General features: G+C 41.6%; 1 protein-coding gene across 2 annotated transcripts in view; it reads left to right on the top strand.

Annotated features, from left to right (window-relative positions):
- Positions 1-1305: 1305 nt before the first annotated feature.
- EIF4E (eukaryotic translation initiation factor 4E) overlaps positions 1306-21993 on the top strand; it is a 30896-nt gene continuing 10208 nt past the window's right edge. Inside the window, exons 1-2 of one of the 2 annotated variants that reach the window (XM_040967459.1) lie at positions 1306-1981; positions 19752-19858. In XM_040967459.1, coding sequence (XP_040823393.1) covers positions 1964-1981; positions 19752-19858 — 125 coding nt within the window. In that variant the 5' untranslated portion in view covers positions 1306-1963. Of the gene's footprint in view, positions 1982-2830; positions 3340-19751; positions 19859-21993 lie in introns of those variants that run through there. The other variant, XM_040967458.1, reaches the window with a different exon arrangement.

Genomic DNA, 21993 nt, shown 5'->3' with positions numbered 1-21993 from the left:
AAAGTATGAGCCATGTGGGGCCTTTTTGGATGATGAGAAAACTTACCAAAAACGAAAGCTATTATCAAGAAAAAAGTTAACAACTTTAAGAGAATCTCTTGTTTTAGTACCACAAGAATACTTCTTTGCCAATCTGATTCATGTTATCTAGCAGTTTCAGGAAAATGTGACTTCAAAGAAGTTAACCACATACATTTTTACCCAGCAGAAAACATCAATGAGATCAACTAACCATAATGACTTTGGATAGCTGACAGTAGTCTCTGTGAGCAGAAACTCATTATCTGTTTGTTATTTGGAATTCAGTCCACTTTAGAATCTACTGGAGCTAAGCTGACCAGACAAAACCTTTCATTAATCACTTCTGACATTCAGGCAACACATTTGACCAGGCAATGGCTTTGCGTTCTTAGACAACCTCAATTATGTGTTAGTCAACCCAAGCATCCATTATGCACTCAATAATAGCTATGACACAGCTCTGGTTTTCAGCAACACCAAAAGGAGGCAGGCACGGCCAGCCTGCTTATACTGCTGTTCTTGCTGTTGATATCCTTAAGATGTCTGGGAAACAGCAATGAGATAGTTATCTTCTTCTTTAGGACCTTACAGAAGCACTCCATTTTGTCCTATCTCTTGCAGACTGTGCAGAAAAGCACTGTCCTGAGAAATGGTAACACAGTATCTTAGAGGGAAAAGAACCGCAGGATGCTAGCATGGGGACATATTTCTAACAATCGATGATGATTGGCAGTGTAACAATTTCCCGAATACTGAAACCTCTGCTGGTGGCAGCTACAGCTGTAAAGAAGTAAAACATGCTGAAACTGTAAAATTGCACTGGCGCACATTATACCGTAACAAAGTAAACAGAAGGAAAAATTACCAACACTGTTTTTAAAAACAACCGCAGGGGAAGCAGCTGATCCTAAAGAAAGGACGCGCGGCTGTTTATTACGAAGCATTTACAGAGTCCCAGAGCCCCGTGCCTTTTCAAAGCTGGTTACAGTCATTACCACAGCACACCCTTGTGAGGTAAGTGTATTACACCTGTGGTTCATCCACGAAAAACCCGAGGCTCTGAATGATGAAGCGACTCGCCTGAGGTGAATGAGTCAACGTCAAGAGTCATAGTTGACCCGGCTCAACGACTGCTGACAGTCCAGGGCTTAGTCAGCGGGGCCCGGAGTGGCTTCCCCTGGCTGGCACCTGGACTTAGGCTATTACCCTTCACATTAAAGCAGAATCTTGGAACCGACTGGACAGAACTGCCAAGTAGTTTTTACGCTAAGACTCAGCCCTGCGAAGCGGTCGGACCTCTCCGCCTCCCCCTGGCTCGTGGCGAGTGGGTACTGCGACGGGTTCCGCCCATCGCCCTTCGCAGCGATGGCAGCGAACCACCAGCAGCGTTAGCCGAGCCGGGGCACAGGGGGAGGGTCGACCTGCTTCCACTCTCCATCGCCACCTCCTTTGGAAACCAAGAGAAAATGGTAGGAGGTCCAAAGACATAAACACACAGGACCTCAACTAAGCCAATGAAACGCTGTGCGTGCTGAGCCTGCAGTTCCCACCGTTCCGGGGAAGATGGGAGGACAGGGCGACAAAGGGCACGGTAGGCATGCCCGGTAGTAAGCGCCTGCCACTGGAGCCGCCCCGGCGGAAGAGCCGAGGACTGAAAACCAGCCTGCGGCACGCGAGTGCCCGCCGCCTTCAGAACCGCGCGCCCAACCCGTCCGCCACGTGACCAGCCCTTTTTAAAAAAAACTTTGCCTCTTAAAAAAAAAAAAAGACTCCACTTCCCAGAAGCCACTTGTTACCCACGCAGCCGCAGTCTTGCGCAGGCGCCGCCGGGCCAAACGGACACGTCCGTCACGTGGGTAGGAGCCGGCCAATCCGGTTTGAATCTCAATTTTTCCTCTCACCCCCCCCTTCAGGAGCGGTTGTGCGATCAGATCGATCTAAGATGGCGACTGTGGAACCGGTGAGTATTGCCTTTGGCCCCCACCCCCACCGGTCCCCGCGCTCGGTCTCCTTTCTGACTGGGGGACCCCGCGGGACGGCGCTCCCAGCGTGCACGCTACCCTTTCCCGTCCCCTCCCCCTCTTCTTGGGCCTGACCTCCCGCGGGCAACTGGGGGGCGCCCCGGAGGCTGGCCGCGGCGGCGTGGAGCGCACACGTTCTAGTGGGGGCCCCGGAGCCGGGGAGACGGGTGGGGGAGGGGCGGCGTGGCGCCTGCCGAGGAGCCGCGAGGGGTCTCCCCGGGGGTACGGGGGTGATCGGAGCCCTGGGCTACGCGTGTGGGGAACGTGTCTCGGTGGCTAGGAGGGCGCGGGGTCGGTCCCGAGCCGGCGCCGGGATCCACTGGGCGGGTGGGCGGCGAGCCGGCCTGGAACGCGATGGAGAGAGCGGGCTAGCGCCCCGGGGCAGCCGTGGCCTCCCTCTCCGGTGCCCCGAGCTCCAGTCCCGGCGCACGGGTGCGAGGCGCGTGCAAGTCTGGACTAGGACGGGTGGGCTGGCGAGCCGGTGGGCGCGCGGTGCGGGAGGGCGGGTGAGGCGGGAGTGGTGCGGCGGCACGCGCCGGGGAAGCCACGACCTCGCCGCCGAGAGCCTAGGGGAACGAGCGCATGTCCCCGCTGTGCGCTCCAGAGTTGCCGGGGTTGGCGGCCGGGGAGGCGAGAGAGGTTTGGGGTGGGGAGGAAAGCCCGGCGCTGCGCGGTGAAGCCGTCCCCGTAAGACCAGGGGAGGTGGTGGTGAGAAGGGGGGATCACATTGTCCTCGCCCCTCCATGCTTGGGACTGGGCTGTCATGGAGGAGGGAAGGGGGAGGAGCGAGGCCTACAGATCGCTGCCGCCGGGCTGGTCGCCGGCCGGACCTACTGCATTTCACACGCGCTTGTCTTCCATTCATTCATCCTTTCCGCGCAGTGCGCACGCCTGAGAGAATGCGAACGGGTCCACGTCCATCTGTTCTGAGTCTTAGCGTCTGGAAGATTTCCGAGCTAGTTTATCAAGGATATAAACTTCTGAAATGACTTTTTCTTTTCTTTTTTTTTTTTATAACTCTACCCATGCTACAGGCTTTCCTCTCAATGTAGGCGCCATTTAAAACGTTACTGAAGCATACGAGTCTCAGAGCAGAAAGTAGGTGGTTATCCCTAATACAGAGGATGTCTTGTCATAGTTGGGGTATGCCAGCACTGGCTCACTGAAACTTCTGGGCCCGTGTTGCAGTTTTAGGAATGTCACATCTGTATGACAGTCACTGAGGTGCATAATGGAATCTGTTAGCAGCCAGAAAACCTTTGACACTTTGGAACCGGTACTAGAGCTGCGTTGTCAGGTATTTCTGCATTATCTTTTCTTGGTAGCTTGTGATTTTGGTAATACTTTACTAATTTGCCTTGATTTTTAAAAATGCTTTTATGTAACTATTTCAAGAAACCTGTAGACTGTGAAATAGGTTATTTTCATAACATTGTTGTAAACTGGCTTTCTCTTGTTGCCAGAATTGAAATCAGCTGCAATTGACTCTTCAGTTGGTGATACAGTTAACTGATTTTAAAACATTGTTATATAAACTCAACGAAGGATAAATATGCAGAACTTAAAGTCCCGTTGACAAATTTTGATCCTGGCTTTGGTTGGCTCTGCTCCAACTTACCCCTCCATGAGGAAAAGTCAGTGCGGCTGGGTGTGGGGCAAAGGCTAAGGAAGAAAAGGATAATATTATTGTGTGACTCCACTAGATCCCTTGAATTTCACAAGCTGTGTTCGGCAGCACAGACTAGAACTTTAAAAGTGGTGAAGGATTAATAAGTCAGTAAATGTTTATAGCCCCTGGAGTGTTTAGGAAGTTGTAGCTAATGTTCTTTGGATACAAAGTTGTACAAGATGAGATTCTATCCCACCTTCAATGTGAATTCCTAAAGAGACTGAATTTCCTGGAGTTGTGGTCAATGGTACAGTAATCCAGTGCTTCCTTGGGGAGATTTTGATTGTATGTTTAAATTTGGAGAGTAAGGGAGCTGCCTGAAATCTCATGTGAATGTGGAAATCTAGATCAAAACTAGTATTTTGAGGTTGCAAGTAAAATGGTGTTGAAGTACTTTGAAGTACTACTTTTTTTTTTTTAAGCAGTAATGAGCAAATTTTCCATGTTCTTAATATGCTCTTGTGCATGGGCTAGTCATGTATGTAGAATTTCAATGATTTTTAACTAGTTGCATTAATCTTTTTCACACCAATTAGCTATTGGATTGCAATTGAGATAACTTTGCTGAAACCTGCAGAAATTCTGTTTGTTCATTGCTGCTTCAGGTGAATTTTGAATTTCATCCTTCTCTGTTGTGCTTAGTCATAAGCACTTCAGAGCCTTTGTTTTTTTCTGTCTGTCCCACCTTCTGTAGGTATTGATGGCTTTTACTTTTGGAAATTACATACATACAGTAACATTTTTATGTTACTCTGTTGTGTGCTTTTTAAATGTATGTAAGATTGTTACAGTCGCATTAAGATACAGCTTCAGATATTTTGTTGAAAATCTTGAAAGGGAATACTAAAGGGCACATTTCATCACTTTACAAATAGTATGGCAGAATTTTAAACATGGGGACCAAGAGTACTATCCTGCTATCCTGTTGGCATTTAAACTCTGGATAGGTCAGAATTAGACAGTGAAGGTGGTCAGGCAGTTTGCCCAGGCCATCTTTCTTCCAGTGGGTCATGTTTCTTTGTTGCTTTATTTTCATTCTGTATTTATTTTTATGGTTTCTGTTCTTTTTTTGGACCTGTATTTTTTTAAAAAAATAAGAGGATGATTTTGTTTTCTTTAGTTATGAAGATGTGTAATTTTTGCTTGTTTTTATGCCATGTTTAGAAAAATATTTTCATGTACTTGAAAGGCAGGGACATAGACTACATGTCTTTTGAATTTTCCTAATTTTATAAGTGAGTCACCTTGGGTTCTCAGCTGATCTAATGCTTGCTTTTTTTAATATACTTTAAGTGTGCTTTTATTATAGATTAATAAAAGTAAATTAATACAGAGTAACAATTACGTAATTTAGTGCTTTAATATTGAAAGTTGATCTTGCAAGTAAATTAGCACTTTTGGTTTAGTGAAGGAGTCTGAGTTCACTAGTAAGCTGAATATATTTGTTGTGGTGTTCTACAAATTTTAGCTTGTACTCTTGATTGAATTAATGCTTGTAATTGGAGAAATTCAGTGTCAATACAATTTAAACATTCGAGTTGGCAAATAATTTGTAATGTTAGCTTAATCTAATTTAGACAGAAAAATTACAGGAGAAAAACATACTGTGTTTGGTTTTTCTAATGTTAAGAGTGCTATAGAAGTGTTAGGATCTCTAAAATAATTGTTCCAGGAATGGTCATTTCTTTTCCTTCATTGTACCTCTGGAAATCTCATTAATCTCATATTATTTAAGTTGCACCATCTTTGTTACAGAGGCTTTTTGAAAAATAAATGAACATTATTTCTGGTCTGATAAATATCTGTGGTCCTGAAGACAGATTTTTCAGTCTCACCAAAAAATTAGAGTAAGGTATCTTAAAATAATTTTTGTTTTTTAAGTGTTTTTACTCATCTAAGAGTGGCAGATTTTCCATCTACTATGTTCACGCCTCCATATACTTTCAATAGCCAGGGCTGTCAGGAGCTTACCCAGGTCTCCCATGTGAGTGAGAGAAACTCACATACTTGGGCCTTAACTCCTGCTTCCCAGGATGCATTAACAGGAAGTTGGGTCCAAAGCTGAGGAATTCTGGACCCCCCAGGCACTTCAATGTGGGGGATTTGAGTGTCTTAATAAGTGGCTTATTAACTCGCTGTGCCACCATGCCCACTTCGGATTTATCCATATATATATACATAACCTTTTCTCCTTGGCAAGAAAATTCATATGGCTGCCTTTTGATGGCTGATTCTTTGCCATTAGGGAGGAATTAAAAACCTGTGCCTCATAACTCTTGCATACTCTGCATTCCTATCCTTATTTTAAAAATTACTAGTCTTGCTTCAAATGATCCTAGTTATTTCTGGAGAGAAAAGGATAATTTTTGTCTCTTAAAATATTGGTAAGCATTTCTAGACCCTGAGAATGTGGTCAGGAACCAGTAATTTTTCCCCATTAGGGATTTTTGATATATTATTCCATAGGCACAAGGAAGCCTGGAATTTAGTCATTGCTCAGTACGTTTCTCTTGAGTCATGGAACCCAATCAGGGTTGTATTTTCAGGGGTATGAGTTTAAAGTTGTAAGCAACAGACTAAAACTGAAGACCTTTAACCTAACCTGTTTGTAAGAACTATTTTTAATATAAGCAGATTTTTATTTCTTAATAGTTGCTAATATACAGTTCTTGCTGTATGTTGAGCACATTAAATGCTTTACATAAAATTAATTCATATATTCTTTACAGCAAACCTATAAGGAAAGTGGTATTTAGTATTTCAAAGATGAGGAAACCGAGACAGATGTTTAATTATTAAGTAACTGTGTGACTAATTTACCCCTTGATCACACAGCTAATAAATAGGGTGAGGCTCAAACTAAAGCAGCCAATTCTAGAGTGTGTGTTCTTAAACTTGGAATTATATTTCCAGTGGGTTAGCCTTGATTTCAGAAATGGAGATTGAGTTTGACAAACTTTATAGGTGCATGTGTGGACATTTGTTGTTAGACCCTATTGTAATAAAACACAACAGACGTATAGATGACTAAAAAGCTAACACCTCAGTGTCTGAATTTGAAGACTCAAAAGTCATCAGTTCTGGGACACACACCATGAATATCAAAGTCTGCAGATGTACAGTCCCTTTTATAAAATGTATTTGCATGTGTCTCAGTATATCATCTTATATATTTTTATTGTAATAGTCATTATTTTTTAAAATGCTTATTTACATGAAGGGTGAAGTGACATAGCTTTTCTGTATGCTGTTTCACTTCCCAAGTGCCCAGAGCAGTGAGAGTTGGGTGACCAGGATAAAGTCAGGGCTAGAATTCCATATGGGTCTCCATGTGATTGGTAGGGACTGAGCACATGGACTGTATTCTCCTTTATAAGACATATTAACAGGGCGGTGCATTAGAAGCAGAGCAGCTGTTGCTGAAACAGGTGCTCTGATGGAAGACGCCAGCCTTGCAGGTGGTGACATAACTCCAAACTTCACCCCATAGGGTTGATTTAACCTGAAATGAAGGCTCTTAAGAAAAATTCATGGAGCATGTATATGATGAAAATAAAATATCTTAATTGTGTTTTCTTTCATGAATTTTCTGAAGTATACTTATGTTAAGAACATAAGGTGAATTCTGAATCTGTCATTGATAGGAAAATGTCTTTTATTTCCTGCCTGTTGTCCCCAGCCATTTAGTTCTTTCCAGGACACTCTTTTTTGCTAGTGTTTTTGAAGATTCTTCCTGAAAAGACTCGTTGAAGAAGTTTCTGTGGTGATGGAAATGCTGTTACTGTTATAATATAGTCTCCACTAGCTGCAGAATATAGTTGAGCACTAGAAAATGTGGCAAGTGCAACCAAGAAGTTTAATTTTAAACATTATATAATTTTGATGATGTTAAATTTAATGAGCCACGTGTGGCTGAGGCTCCCAAATGCAAATAGTAACTGAAATCCAGTCATCCTTTCTGTGTACAAATACATGTGTGCCTATTTAGTTTAACTTTGCAAGGTACATACGTATAACTAGTTTTATTGTGTAAATTGCTTTTTACTTTCATCCTAGAAAAGTTACCCATTTTAAACATTTAAAAATAGTTACTTGGTCTTTTATGGAATTAAGTTTCTCATGAGTTAATTGTTTTATAAAAAATGTATTTCTTTGAAAGGAAGTTACAGGGAGAAAGAGAGAGACCAGAGAGATCTCTTACCCATTGATTCACTTTCCCAAATGCCCACAGTGGGCAGGCTTTAGCCAGGAGCTTCCCCGGAGTCTCCTTTGTGAGTGCAGGGGCCCAAGGCGTGTACCACCCTCCCTGCTTTCACATCTCACAGATGGTTGGAGCTGAGGGGAATTGAACTGCACCCATATGGGATGCTGGATGGCACAAGTGGTAGCTTAACCCACTGTGACATATTGCAAGCCCCATGAGTTAATCTTTTTGTTAAGGGGTGTGTTTGAGTGTGTAAACAGTAATTTGCACTGTCAACGTAGAGTGTATAGTCAAGTCACCTTTAACTGATCCCCAACCAGCTAGCTTTTGATTTTGTTATGTTTTGATAGAGACTTATGTATCTTCTGAAAAATAGTAGGGCTGCATTGTGGCACATCAAGTTAGCAATAGCCTCTTATAATACAGGTACTCATAAAGGAGCTGATCCACTTTTAAAAATTTTTTGGTTTATTTCTGATGTATTAATGTTACAAAGGTGAGGGAGTTGCAAACTCCTGTGAGTCTCTGATTACTTTGGAGAAGGTTGGGTTGTGGGGGAAGGAAGGTAACATAAGTATTTCAGTTTTCTGTCCTTGGTTGTGGGTGGGGGGCTTAGGTCCTCCTTTCCTTGCTGTCTGTATTAGGCTGTTTCACTTTTGATCCAGCTTTCTGCTAACACACTTGGAACAGAGTGGGTGATGGCCCTTGTGGGAGACTGGAATGAAATTCTGGGCTTCTTGCTTTGTCCTGCCCCAGTTGTGGCTGTTGTGGCCATTGGGGTGCAAGTGAGTTTACTGGTATGTGGAAGATCTGCCTTTTTCTGTATCTGTCACTTGCCTTTCAACTAAGTAAAAAAAAATTTTTTTAATGTGATAGCTACAGGTATTTTGCTGACATAGTATGTTTTTCACTTAATGTTTTTATAGTATTTTTTATCAACACAAATCTTTTTTTTCTCATGGTATGTTTTGGATGTTATAGCTTTAACAATTATTTCTGTATCAATCAACATTAGGTCAGGTGTAGTGGCCCTTGAAATCACTTGACCTGAACCTGTCAAGGCACCTGCAGGTGGGACTTGAAATTTAATAATTTATAGCTGGCCAACATAAAAACTGATAATTTTATGATGTTATGAATGTCCAAATGGCCTGGGCAAATGAAAGTTTTCCCACCCACGATTGAGGTTATTTCCAAGCATTTGCTATTTCAAATGCTGTTGTGATGAATAACCTTTTACCTATGTCAGTCTGTGCATTAGTTAATAATGTATTTGTAAGGTAGATGTTTTGTCAGCAAAATGAGAACTTAAAAACTATATTGGTCAAAGAGCTTCTGCAAATACACTTGACTGTGGGCTGCAGATTTTAAAGCCTTCCTTCTCATTTTGAAAAAGAATTAGTGTGGAGGCAAGCCTTCCGTCTGGCAGTTGAGATCCTCACATGCCATGTTGGAGTGCTTAAGGTCAAGCACTGGCTCTACTCTTGATTTTAGCTTCCAGCTAATAAAATTTTTAGAGATTTAATTAATACTTACGTTAGGAGGTACCAGGTGAGTTGCTGCTTGCGTCCCATAATGGAGCACCTGTTCCATTTTAGTGCTAGGCCAGTTCAAGGTTGTGCTGCTCTACTTCCAATCCAACTTCCTGCAAATATGCCTAGTGATCTTTGTCTTTGGATATCCTTTTACTGTTTCTTTTTTAAAGATGTATTCATTTTTGTTATAAAGTCAGATATACAGAGAGGAGGAGAGACAGAGAGGAAGATCTTCTGTTCAATGATTCACTCCCCGAGTGACTGCAACGGCTATTGCTGCGCTGATCTGAAGCCAGGACCAGGAACCTCTTCCGGTCTCCCACATGGGTGCAGGGTCCCAAAGCTTTGGGCCGTCTTTGACTGCCTTCCCAGGCCACAAGCAGGGAGCTGGATGGGAAGTGGAGCTGCTGGGATTGGAACCGGCGTCCCTGTGGGATCCCAGTGCATTCAAGGTGAGGACTTTAGCCACTAGGCCACCACGCCAGGTCCTGTATATTGCTTTTTTTTAAAAAAAGATTTATCTTTATTATTATTTTTTTTATTGGAAAGGTGGATATACAGAGAGGAGAGACAGAGAGGAAGATCTTCCATCCGATGATTCACTTCCCAAGTGAGCGCAACGGCCGATGCTATGCCAATCCGAAGCCAGGAGACTCCTCCGGGTCTCCCACGTGGGCGCAGGGTCCCAAAGCTTTGGGCCGTCCTCGACTGCTTTTCCGGGCCACAGGCAGGGAGCTGGAAGGGACGCGGGGCTGCCGGGATAGAACTGGTGCCCATATGGGATCCCTGGGCGTGCAAGGCGAAGACCTTAACCACTGTGCCACCGCGCCGGGCACATATTGCTTTTTAAAATACATTTTCTTATTCATGCCTGTTTTCTCCAAGTTGCTTGTTTTCTGTTTGTTTTTACACTCAAAAGGCAATAGTCCCAGTCAACATGGAGTAGCAGAGAGCATTGAGTGTTTTAGCTGCTTTTTTTTTTTAAGACTTATTTATTTTTATTGCAAGGTCAGGTATATATACAGAGAGGAGGAGAGACAGAGGAAGATCTTCCATCCAATGATTCACTAAGTGACTGCAACGGCCAGAGCTAAGCTGATCTGAAGCCAGAAGCCAGAGTTTTTCCCGGTCTCCCACACGGGTGCGGGGTCCCAAGGCTTTGGACCGTCCTCTACTGCTTTCCCAGGCCATAAGCAGGGAGCTGGATGGGAAGCAGGGATGCCGGGATATGAACTGGCATGCATATAGCATCCAGCACGTTCAAGGCGAGCACTTTAGCCATTAGGCCACCGTGCTGGGCCCTCACCATCAACCTTTTTTAAAAAAGATTGAGGGCCTGGTGCAGTGGCGTAATGGTTAAAGTCCTTGCCTTGCACGCCCGGGATCCCATATGGGCGCTGGTTCTAATCCCGGCAGCCCCACTTCCCATCCAGCTCCCTGCCTGTGGCCCGGGAAAGCACTTGGGGAGTGAATCATCGGACGGAAGATCTTCCTCTCTGTCTCTCCTCTCTGTATATCCGCCTTTCCAATAAAAATAAAATAAATCTTTAAAAAAAAAAAGATTGAGATAGATCTTCTGTTCACCGATAGAGTCACTCTCCAAATGACTTATGCAGCTTGAGGTCTCCTGTGTTGGCAGCAGGTATCTAAGTACTACTACCATTATCTGCTTCCCTTGCCCCCACAAACCAGCAGGTGCACATCAGCAAGAAACTGGATTTTTAAAGTAAGAATATTCTGATAGCCTTTTTTTTTTATAAATACTGGTAGAATGTGAATTTTCTTCTTAGTGTTGTTATTTTAGATGACAATTCTGTTTATTGTGTTTTGTCATACTCCTCTTCACACTCATACATCTGAATTTTGTAAATCTTAGGCTAGTAATTTGGTCAGTAGCTACTGTTGTAATGTGTATAGTAAGGCATTTGACTTAGCAAGTAAGACACCAGTTATGATGCCAGTATCCCATGATGGCGTGCCTAAATTTGAGTCTTAATTCCAGATTCCTACTAGTGGAAACCCCGGGAACAATTCAAATGGTTGGTTCCCACCCATGGGGGAGCTGGGTTAAAGTCCCCACCTTCAGCCTAGTCCAGTCCTCATCTGTTCCTACATTAGGGGCGCGGACTAGCAGGTTAAAGCAAGTTCTTTTTCTCACTTGATGTTAGCCAAAAAGACGAGAAGCAGTCTCTCTCTGGTTCTTCTCTCTTTGTGCTGTCTTTGTTGCTCAAATAATATTTAGGAAAAATTAAGCTTATTTTGATGCAGAAATTTCAAGAGACATGTTTTTAAATATTTCTTATGAACTTTCTGAATATTCCTTGTATTATTTGAATATGAATGTTAGTAATTCAGCTTCTATTAATAAGTTTTTCTTCATCTTTTGAAGACTTGCTAGCCTAACTTCCTTATGATTTGGAACTGATTTGATGTGCCCCTTTTTTTTCATTCCAGCTTACAAATCCTTCAGGTCCTCTTAAGTGCTAATTCCTAGTGGTAACTGAGTTACTGACCACTGAAATACCAGATTCTTTAGTGTTACTGAAGATCCTCTTTTTACAAAAGAAAGTAAGGATTGCTAGGATATTAAGGACTTGCCCTAGACCACTTGATTTAAAAAAAAATCTGATCTAATAGGGACTCCTAGAAACCAAGCCACTTGGCAGTGCTAACCCCTCGTAGATCAGCGGTTGGTAAATCTGGGATTGCAATTACTATTACATTGACGGAAACTGGTAAAATGAGAAGTTGGGGGCCCGGCAGCGTGGCCTAGCAGCCAAAGTCCTCGCCTTGCATGCCCAGGATCCCATATGGGCGCTGGTTCTAATCCCGGTGGCCCCGCTTCCCGTCCAGCTCCCTGCTTGTGGCCTGAGGACGGCCCAAAGCTTTGGGACCCTGCACTCGTGTGGGAGACCCGGAAGAAGTTCCTGGATCCTGGCTTTGGATCAGCATAGCATTGGCTGTTGCACATACTTGGGGAGTGAATCATCGGATGGAAGATCTTCCTCTCTGTCTCTCCTCCTCTCTATATATCTGACTTTCCAATAAATGAATAAATCTTAAAAAAAGACTGACAGTTATAGCTCTAATTGCAACTATAGAGGATGGCAGATGGGTGATATCACTAAAATTCTTCCTTATTTCCTCCCCCCTGCACCATTTTAGATATAAAGGACTAGAGGGAGGTGGAGAGTGTTCCCTTAACTCATTGGTTAACTACCCAAATGCTCACAAGAGCTGGAGGTATGCTGGGGACTGTGCTCCCAATCACTGGTATCGGCACCTGCCTATTAGAGTCTGCTTGGCAGGAAACTGGAGTTAAGAACTAGAGTCAGTGATCAAACTCCAGCACTTCTTTGTGGGATGCAGTTGACTTAACTGCTAAGCTAAACACCTGTCCCTTATGGTTTCTTTGTTCGCTAAGCTCCTTGATGTATGGGGACTGAATGAGGTCAAGGGTAGGAAACCTTTAGTACAGAAAAAGGGAAATTATAGTATCTTGGAGTACTTTCATAATTAGGGTGAATGGTCTTCCTCACTTGGATGTGTTTTATTATGATTTCATATTGTCACAGATCATTTGTTCTGAGGGGAAAGTAGGGTATGCTTTCCTTTACCTAATACCTGGAAACATCAGGTAGATACTTTAGGGAGGGGATTGATGTTCTGGCAGCTCCACTTCCAATCCAGCTCCCTGCTAATGACCTGGGAAAAGCAGCAGAAGGTGACCGAAGTGCTTTAGGCCCCTGTCACCCGTGAGGGAGGCATCCGTGAATCTCCTGGCCCCTGTCTTCCGGCTGACTCATCATCCCTGGGAGCTGCGGTGAAGCCACATGGGGTGTGAGCCAGTGAATGAAAGAACTCTTCTCTCTCTGGCTGTCCCCTCAACAAATCTTTCAAATAACTAAATACATCTTAAAAAGAAAATATGGGAATAGAGGACGGTGATATTAATAGTGACATCTTTTTTTTCTAGAAATTACGTAATTTGCATAGTGTCTGACCCTACAGTATTCCTTGAGTAAATGCAGAATGAGAAATCAAACACCTACATAGTTTTAACTACTCAGAATCATACAGTGGTGGAAGAGCAGAACTGGAATTCCAGTCTGGCTGTCATTTCTCTGTAGAGTGTGTAACCTGAAAGTACATCTCATACTTTGATGAGACCTTTATAAAATACATCACCAATATATTATGTTTATGAAGTAAATGAAAAGAATGCATACAGAATGCAAGCAATTCTAATTGCCAGAAACATTTATAAATATTTACTTTCCGTTTCCATATTTTGCCTAACTCTAGACCAGGTTTTGGGCCAGTACTAAGTAGTCTGTGGATCAAATTTGAAGTTAATGCTTCAAACGATTGTTCATGCCAAAGAATCTATCGATTTTTTTTTTTCAGACCTCAGAGTTGAGTGAGGTCTCAGACTGGGAAGGAAATCCTGCAAGTTTCTTGGGTAAATATTTGTTGTTTGAAGGCAATAACAGACACAAATTGGAAAGGCTCAGTGTTATTTCAAGAGGAGATAGTTAATGTGTTTAGATTGGGTTAGTGAGGACAATAGATGTTCAGGAACCTTAGAAGAGAATATGGTTTTGGAATTGAAAGTGTGATTCGAACGTGACTGCTAAAATGCAGTCACGTTTGTTAGAAAAATGTCACAGAAATAATATTAGATCTGAGAAATATTTAACATATTAGTATAATATATTAGTATGATCCCATAAGGTTTAACACCTAACTTAAACTATTTGAGATTGTCCTAAGCTTGCTTGTCCTTTTTTCTTCTAATTAACCTTCTGTGGCACTAGCAGTGGACCCTGCGACTCTTAATTCATAATACTGAGCATTTTTTATCTGAGACTCATAAAACCCAGGCAACCAAAAACCAAATTTTATACTTTTTACTTAAATTGGTTGTTCTTGTTTCTTTCCTTATTTGCCACATATGCTTAATCTCTTTGACTGGCTTGTTAATAACTTCCATTGCCCACGAAATGAAAGGTACACTTTTAGCTTGACCTTTGAGGTCTTTCATCATCTAACTCCAACCTACTCTTAGCTCTTACTTGGGTTTCATGAGCCCACACTGGTTACATTGTGTGGATAAATACAGCACCATTCCAGAACTTTGCTTTCTTCCTGGTTTACCCACTGTAATATATTATACACAGATTTTTCAAAGATAGGTTGTCTTGTAGGCTAAAAATCTGATTACTTTGGGAGTAGCCGCAACCTGTTAGTTTAACCTTTTCTTGTTTCATAAGGTAATTTTTTGTGCTTGGAAGTACAGGGTAAAAGAATAGATATTTAAGGTGCAGTTTTTATTGGGAGGCTCTGCATTTGGAGAGTGAACCAGCAGATAGAAAAACTTTGTCTTTCATTCTCTTCATAAATTTGCCTCTTAAATGAATCTTTTTAGAAGTTTAGGCCAAAAGGAAAACATTAGCACAGGCTTAAGCTTTAAAAAATTTTAAGTATGCATGACCAAGATGGTTGTCAGGCGTGGGTGTTATAGAACACTGTGGAGTATCAATATCCTGGACCACAATACCTGGGAAACAAGGCAACACTGCCCCTCAGCCTTGGGTTACTACCACCTAAGTGGGAGACCAAGATGTTATTTCTGGCCCCTGGCTTTTGCTTTTCCCAGTCCTGGACATTTTGAGGACAATTGGCAAGAAGAATATAGAAATGGAGATCTCTCCCTTTTTTGTCTCCCTCTCAAGTTGGTCACCATGGTTTTCAAATGGCCATTAAATATTTTAATAATGCTTCAGAGCATTTGTTGTAAAATCCAGTATATTTATGTATTATTTAAAATACAGACCTAAAGATTGTAGAGAGTGTATTTTCTTTTTAAAAAAATTTAGCTGTGACAGATATCTTCCATTCAGTAGTTCACTCCCCAAATTTTTCCACAACCAGAGCTAAGCTGATCCAAAGCTGGGAGCTAGTGGCTTCTTCCAGGTCTCCCGTGCAGGGTGCTAGGACCCAAGGCCTTGAGTCATTCTCTGCTTTCCCAGGCCATAAGCTGGGAGTGGGTGGGAAATGGAGCAGCTGGGACTCAAGCTGGCATTGGTTACCAGTCCTGCACGTGGAGTAGTGTGCTGGTCCTGCCACTATGCTGACCCAATGGTTGATTGAGAGTTAAAGAGAGAGTTAACAGATCTTTCATTTGCTGGACCACAAATATTAACAAAAGCTGTGGGGGCCAGGATGAAAACGGAAGCTTCTTCCAGGTCTTTAATATGAGTGGCAAGGACCGCAAGTACTCGGGCTCCTCCGTTGCTTTTCCCAATTCAGTAGCAAGAAGCTGGGTAGGAAGTAGAGCAGCTGGGACATGAACTGGCATCATGTAGGATGCTTATATTGCAGGTGGCAGCTTTACCTGCTGCACCATAATGCCAGCCCTAATAAGTATACTTAATGATTTATACATCCACACATTTGAAAATGATTAGCTGTTTTTGTGATAGTTTTATTATGTGTTATTAAACTGCAACGTCATTTACTTAAGAGAATTTTTAATTCTGAAGAATACTTTTTAAAAACTTGAGTTGTTTTTTCCTGAGTGATTATCTGCTTTTAGTTTCTGTGTCCAAACACTTGATGCTGTCATTCTTGTAGTGAAAGAAGAGAGGGAGCCAATATGAAGGGAAAGCATGAAATGAGCCAGATAGAAGGTGACATTTTGGACCTCATGAAACTTGTGATTACTCAGTGTTCCTTTTTTTTAACTGCTGGAATAAGAAGTTTAAGCATTGTGAAATTGTGATTGATAATGAGGATTTTGAGCTTATCAGTAAATTTAAGAGAATTTGCATTATAAGTGATTAAACATCCTTTACCTGAAATCTGAAACTTTGAGTACTGATATAGCACTAAAGTTGGAAAATATCACACTTGACCTCATGCATAAGTTGTAGTCAAAATGCATCCTTTATTCAGTGTCCACAAGGGAATAATGTCCTTTCTAGTCCCTCCTACTTGTGATAAACTGTTCTCATCCCCAAATTAAAAATATATACATTTACTTTCAGGCTGTATAGTAAGATGCATATGAGACAAATTAATACTTTGTTTAGATATCTTAGTATGTATTTGGAAATACTGCAAGATCCAAAAACACTTTGGTATCACACATTGGGTAAAGAACTTATCCTTTTGCTTTGGAAAGGGTTTCTTTGTCTATCACACCTAGTCTCATTTTAAACCACGTGAACTCACCATTATTTCACACTTAAGATATGGTTATTTTCTGTTTAAATAATTAATAGTTATGTGATTGTCATTCTTTTATATGCTTTCATGCTACCATCTGGGTGATTTTTCCTTTGATGTTTCTCTTTGAATCCATTGAACTGTTTATGTGTGCACATGTAGTAGTGTATTTGAGACTGTTTCTGCCCCCCCCCCCCTTTTTTTGGAATGTTTGTTTGAAAGGCAGAGCAATGAAGAGACAGATCTTTCTATCTGCATTCCCAAATGGCCGGTCTAGTTAGGTCGAAGCCATGGATTAGGAACTCATCCAGGTCTTCCATGTGAATAGCAGGACTTGAATAGCAGGGCTTGAAGTGGTCCTCCAGTATGGGGGTGCCAGTTTTGCAAATGGTGGGTTAACTTGCAGTGGCACAGTACTGTTCCCCTCTTTTTTAGAAGGTCCATCAAATTTTAAGGTGCAGGTTCTTGAATTTCAGTACTGAAGTGTCATTTCTGTTGCTCATGGCTTCCATAATTTCTGTTGAGAAGTTAGCAATTCTTATTTCTTGCATGGCTGCCTTGATGTTACCCCCTTTATTTTCTGTAGTGTGATTCTGATGTAACTTAATGTAAGTTTGTGTTTACATTGCTTGCAGTTTCTGAGCTGCTTAACTCTGTGACTGGAAATTCTGATCAGAAGTGGTTAATTTTTGGAGTATTTCTTGTATCCTATTCTGTCATCTGTCCTTAAACTTGTTAACAGTTTCTATACATTTCATATGTTGTGCTTTTTGGGGGAGGGGTTTGCTGTGCATCAGTTTGATCTCTTTTGAACTGTGAGTTTGCTACACCTACATTCAGTTTAGTTTGATCTGATGGTACTTATTCAGTGAACTTTTTTTTTTAAATATTTATTTTATTTTTATTGCAAAGTCAGATATACAGAAAGGAGGACAGACAGAGGAAGATCTTCCATCCACTGATTCAGTTCCCAAGTGGCCACAATGGCCGGAGCTGTGCTGATCTGAAGGAAGGAGCCAGGAGCCTCTTCCAGGTCTCCTGTGCTAGTTCAGGGTTCCAAGGCTTTGGGCTGTCCTCACTGCTTTCCTGAGCCACAAGCAGGAAGCTGAATGGGAAGTGGGGCCACCAGGATATGAACCGGCATGCATATGGGTACCTGGTGCGCATGCAAAGCGAGGACTTTAGCCACTATGCTAATGCGCCAGGCCCCGGAACTCTTTCTGAAGTTTTGGTAAGTTTAAGTGTCAGCTAAGGATCTGCGAGGGCCTTTCCACACAGATTAGTTTTGGTGTTCATTCTATGCTGTACTTAATTTTAATTTCTCTCTTGTACTCTGTTGCCTGGAGCACACCTACATTGTTAGTCCTCAACTTTTTCTGTGTTTTTTCTTTCTCTATTCAAAGCATCAACTTAAAGCTACCTGGGTAGCAAATGACATTCAGTAATTATCTGAAGACTAAAATTGGCGAAAAAATGCTGCTAAAAATGTTTTGTGATGTTAAGACATACTGTTGCATATGAATTTTAGGGCATGAGTGAAATAATCAAGCCAAATGGGATTCTGTTAAGTTTACCACAGGATATTGAGAAAGCAGTGGTAAGCAACGTGGAAACATGACTTCTGCCCAGAGTAACTTAGTAGATGTGGTGGGAATTTTCTGAAATGTGTCATCATACATTGAGAGTTAAAAATCTGTTTTGGTGGGGGGAGGTCATTGAAAACATGAAATACTTTGGAAAACTTGTAGAAGATAGAATTGAAAAATAAACTTTCGATGCAAAAAGATTCAAAACTCTTGTGTAATTTCTTTTTTAAGATTTATTTTGTTTGAAAGAGGAAAATATCTTCCATTTGCTGATTTACTTCCTGGTTGCCTTCAGTATCCAGGGTTAGCCTCAAACCAAAACGCCATTACCTGCTGCCTCCCAGGCATATTAGCAGGAAGCTATTTCAAAGTTGTGGAGTAGCTGGGACTGGAATGTGGGATGTGTGCGTCCCAAGCTGAGGTTGAATGTGCTGTGTCACCGTGCTACTCCTAGATTTCTTTCTTGATAGGCATTTTCCATGAACTTTTTTTTTTATGAACTGTTTGATCCACCCCTCTTTCAGTTTATGTATCTTTTTACATTAGCACAGGTCTGATTTCTTGCTGGTTTTGCAGGTGTTGTAGGGGGAAGGAAATGGGGAAAGAAAGTTCCTGAGAATCTCCTTGGTTGCTTTGTTGGTGTAATAGGCTGAAGAGCTACATGAAGGAACACGCTGCTGAGCTTTGAAATTACCATAGTTTAAACAGTGTAGCATTTAGGCAAGGATGTGTATTGTCTATTGTCATGATCACTCTACAGAGCTTTTGTTTTTGGTCATTGTACTACAGTTAGCTGTTGTAGTCTCCAGGCTTGAGTTTTATTCTTCTACCTATTGTCAATAACACATAATACCTTAATGTGGTTAAGAGAGAGAGCTCGGGGCCAGGGCTCTACTACAGTGTTTTAAGTTGCCACTTAATGCCAGCATCCTATTTTGTAGGGATGATTTGAGTTCTGCCTTCTGCAGTTCACAGGTAGCTCTCTCCTGTTGCACCTGGAAAAGTAGTGGATGATGATGGCCCAAGTAGTTAGGTTTCTGTCCTGCACAAGGGGAGACCAGGATGCCGGGCTCCTGACTTTGGCCTGGCCAAACTGTGGACAGTTGGGGAGTAAGCCTGCAAATGGAAGATTGATCTCTTTGTTGTCTACCTTTCAAATAAGTCGATATTTTTAATAGTTCATTTTTCCATTGTTTTGCTATCTCTGACAGTCTTCTTGATATTTCAAAAAAATGCAAATAGGATGGTAAATATTCTAAATATGTGTGTATGGTTATTGAAACTGGAGAAATCTTGTACTTTGTTGAAATGCATAGTCTTGTTCTTAGAAATTAGTCTCTGGTCTGTTTTATGATAAGGACGCAATAAAGATGCAATAATTTCTTCTTAAAAGGATATTGGGAATAACAATATAAGTTTATTTAGCGTATTACCGTATTAGAAATATAAAGTTGAAAAATAATGTTTTGGATTACTTTCTGCTAGGAAACCGCCCCTACTTCTAATCCCCCGCCCACAGAAGAGGAGAAAACAGAATCTAATCAGGAGGTTGCTAACCCAGAACTCTATATTAAGCATCCTCTACAGAACAGGTAAGATTTTGACATTCAAATTTTCGGACCTGAGGCATGAGATAAATGCTACACATGGTTAGTTTTAAGGGGGAAGTTAGGCAAGGCTATTTTTAGATGTGCTAAGGTTGAAAATACCATTCATATCTGGATGACTCATCACTAAAAGGCAGGTTTGTCTTGCGCTCAGAAAGAAGAGTTGTAGGAGAAACATTGATTTGAAATTCATTAGTGTGTAAAATATGTAGTCATTGAAGCCATTGCAGTAAATTAATTATCTTCAGGGCAGATAAACTCAGGACGGATCACTGGGATACCAGTACTTACAAGTTTTGTTGCAGGATAATGTCTGTGAATGATATAGACATGTAATCCACAACAGAGTAGTAGTCATGGAAATCAAGATATTCTGTTGTGACAAACGTGAGAATAGTGTATGTGTGAGGAAGATCAAATTAGAGCCTCAAAATATCCATCCATTAAATAGCCCAGTTTGAAGGGATTTTACAGGTTTAAGAAAAGTTTCTTTTTTGCATTCTTAAAGTGGTTCAAAGGGGCTGGAACAGTGGCTTATAAGCAAATCCTCTGCCTGAAGCACCAGCTTTCCATATGGGCCCTGATTGGTTTCCCAGCCACTCCACTTCCAGTCCAACTTGCTGCTTTTGGCCTAGGAAAGCAAAGGAGATGGCTCATGTCCTTGAGTCCCTGCACCCCTGTGGAGGAACTGGAGGATGAGGATGTTCCTGGCTTCATATTATTCATTTAGGGAGTAAACCAGCAGATAGTAAATCTTCTCTGTCTCATTCTCTGTAAATCTACCATTCATAAAAATAAGTCTTAAAATTAATGCAAGCATAGAAGCCGGCATTGTGGCCTGGATATTAAATCTGCCTCCTGCAGTGTCAGTATCCCATAGGGATGCCAGTTTTAATGCCAGATACATCATTTCTAATCAGCTCCTTGATAATGGCATGGGAAAAGCAGCAGAGATGACCGTGGTGGGAGACCCCAATGAAGCTCCTGGCTTCAGCTTGGCTCAGCCGGAACTGTTGTAGACACTTAGGAAATGAACAAGCAGATGGAAGAGCTTTGTCTTCCATTCTCCATATAAATCTGACTTACACATAAATAAAAACAACAACAAAATGAAAGCTCCTTCATTTAGAATTACCTATTAAGATTTATTTTAAATTTATTTGAAAGGCAAAGCTACAGAGAGGAGAGACAGATGTTCTATCCATTGGTTCATTCCACAAATGGCTGCAATGGGCCATTCTGGAGCCAGAGCTACTTCTGGATCTGCCAGTTGTGTGCCAGGGCCCAGGGAATTGAGCTGTCGTCTGCTTTCCCAGCTCGAAAGCAAGGAGCTGTATCAGAGCAGATAAAACCAGTGTCCATGGGGGGGGGGCGGATTTTGGCACAAGCAGAAATTTAGCCTGCTATGCCGTGATGCCAGTCCCTGCAGTCCAAGTTTATTTAAACTACGAGTGCTAAATTGTACTGAATTGCATCACCTGAATTAGAACTTTTACATGTAACCAATTCAAAATAGTCATTAGTTTGGTTGTTTTAAACACTGGCTCCCTTTATACTCAGATGTTAATGCATCTAAAATAAAAATGTACTGTTGAATAAAATAGGAATAGTTACCTTAAGTTAGTGTTATGGCCTTTTGAACACTTGCATTTGTTCCAAGTTCACACCCACAGTTCTTGTCTACTGTTTAACATTTCCACCAAAGCATTAAGTTTTAAAAATAATCATTAGTAGGCAAAGATACTAAACTTGTACATTAGGTATTACAGTTTTATTTATACATGAGCAGACAAGTTTTCCATTGAATGTACAACTGCAGAAGCCGGAAAATGATCTATAGAAATTGTTAATTGATTTAAATGTTGTTTAAAAGACGTTTATACACCCCCCACTCTGCTAGTAACTATACAGCTTTGTTCTTTGTAAACAAACCAACAAACAAAGGAAGTATACAGTAAGATTTGAAAGGACTAATATATCTTAGTAGACACAGTATAAGTCCTATGTCTTCTCGAGGTTTTAAAAAATTGCCCAGGTGTGTTAACCAAAGCACTTTGTGCCATACAGTGATGATGGCCTTTCCTTTCTTAAAAAATGTTGCAATAAGCTTTAGCTATCAA

Source organism: Ochotona curzoniae, unplaced genomic scaffold (assembly GCF_017591425.1).
Source record: "Ochotona curzoniae isolate NIBS_2020 unplaced genomic scaffold, NIBS_Ocur_1.0 scaffold_4506, whole genome shotgun sequence".
Classification (NCBI taxonomy): domain Eukaryota; kingdom Metazoa; phylum Chordata; class Mammalia; order Lagomorpha; family Ochotonidae; genus Ochotona; species Ochotona curzoniae.
Note: the sequence above shows the minus strand (reverse complement) of the source record. Positions and strands in the feature narration are given on the sequence as shown.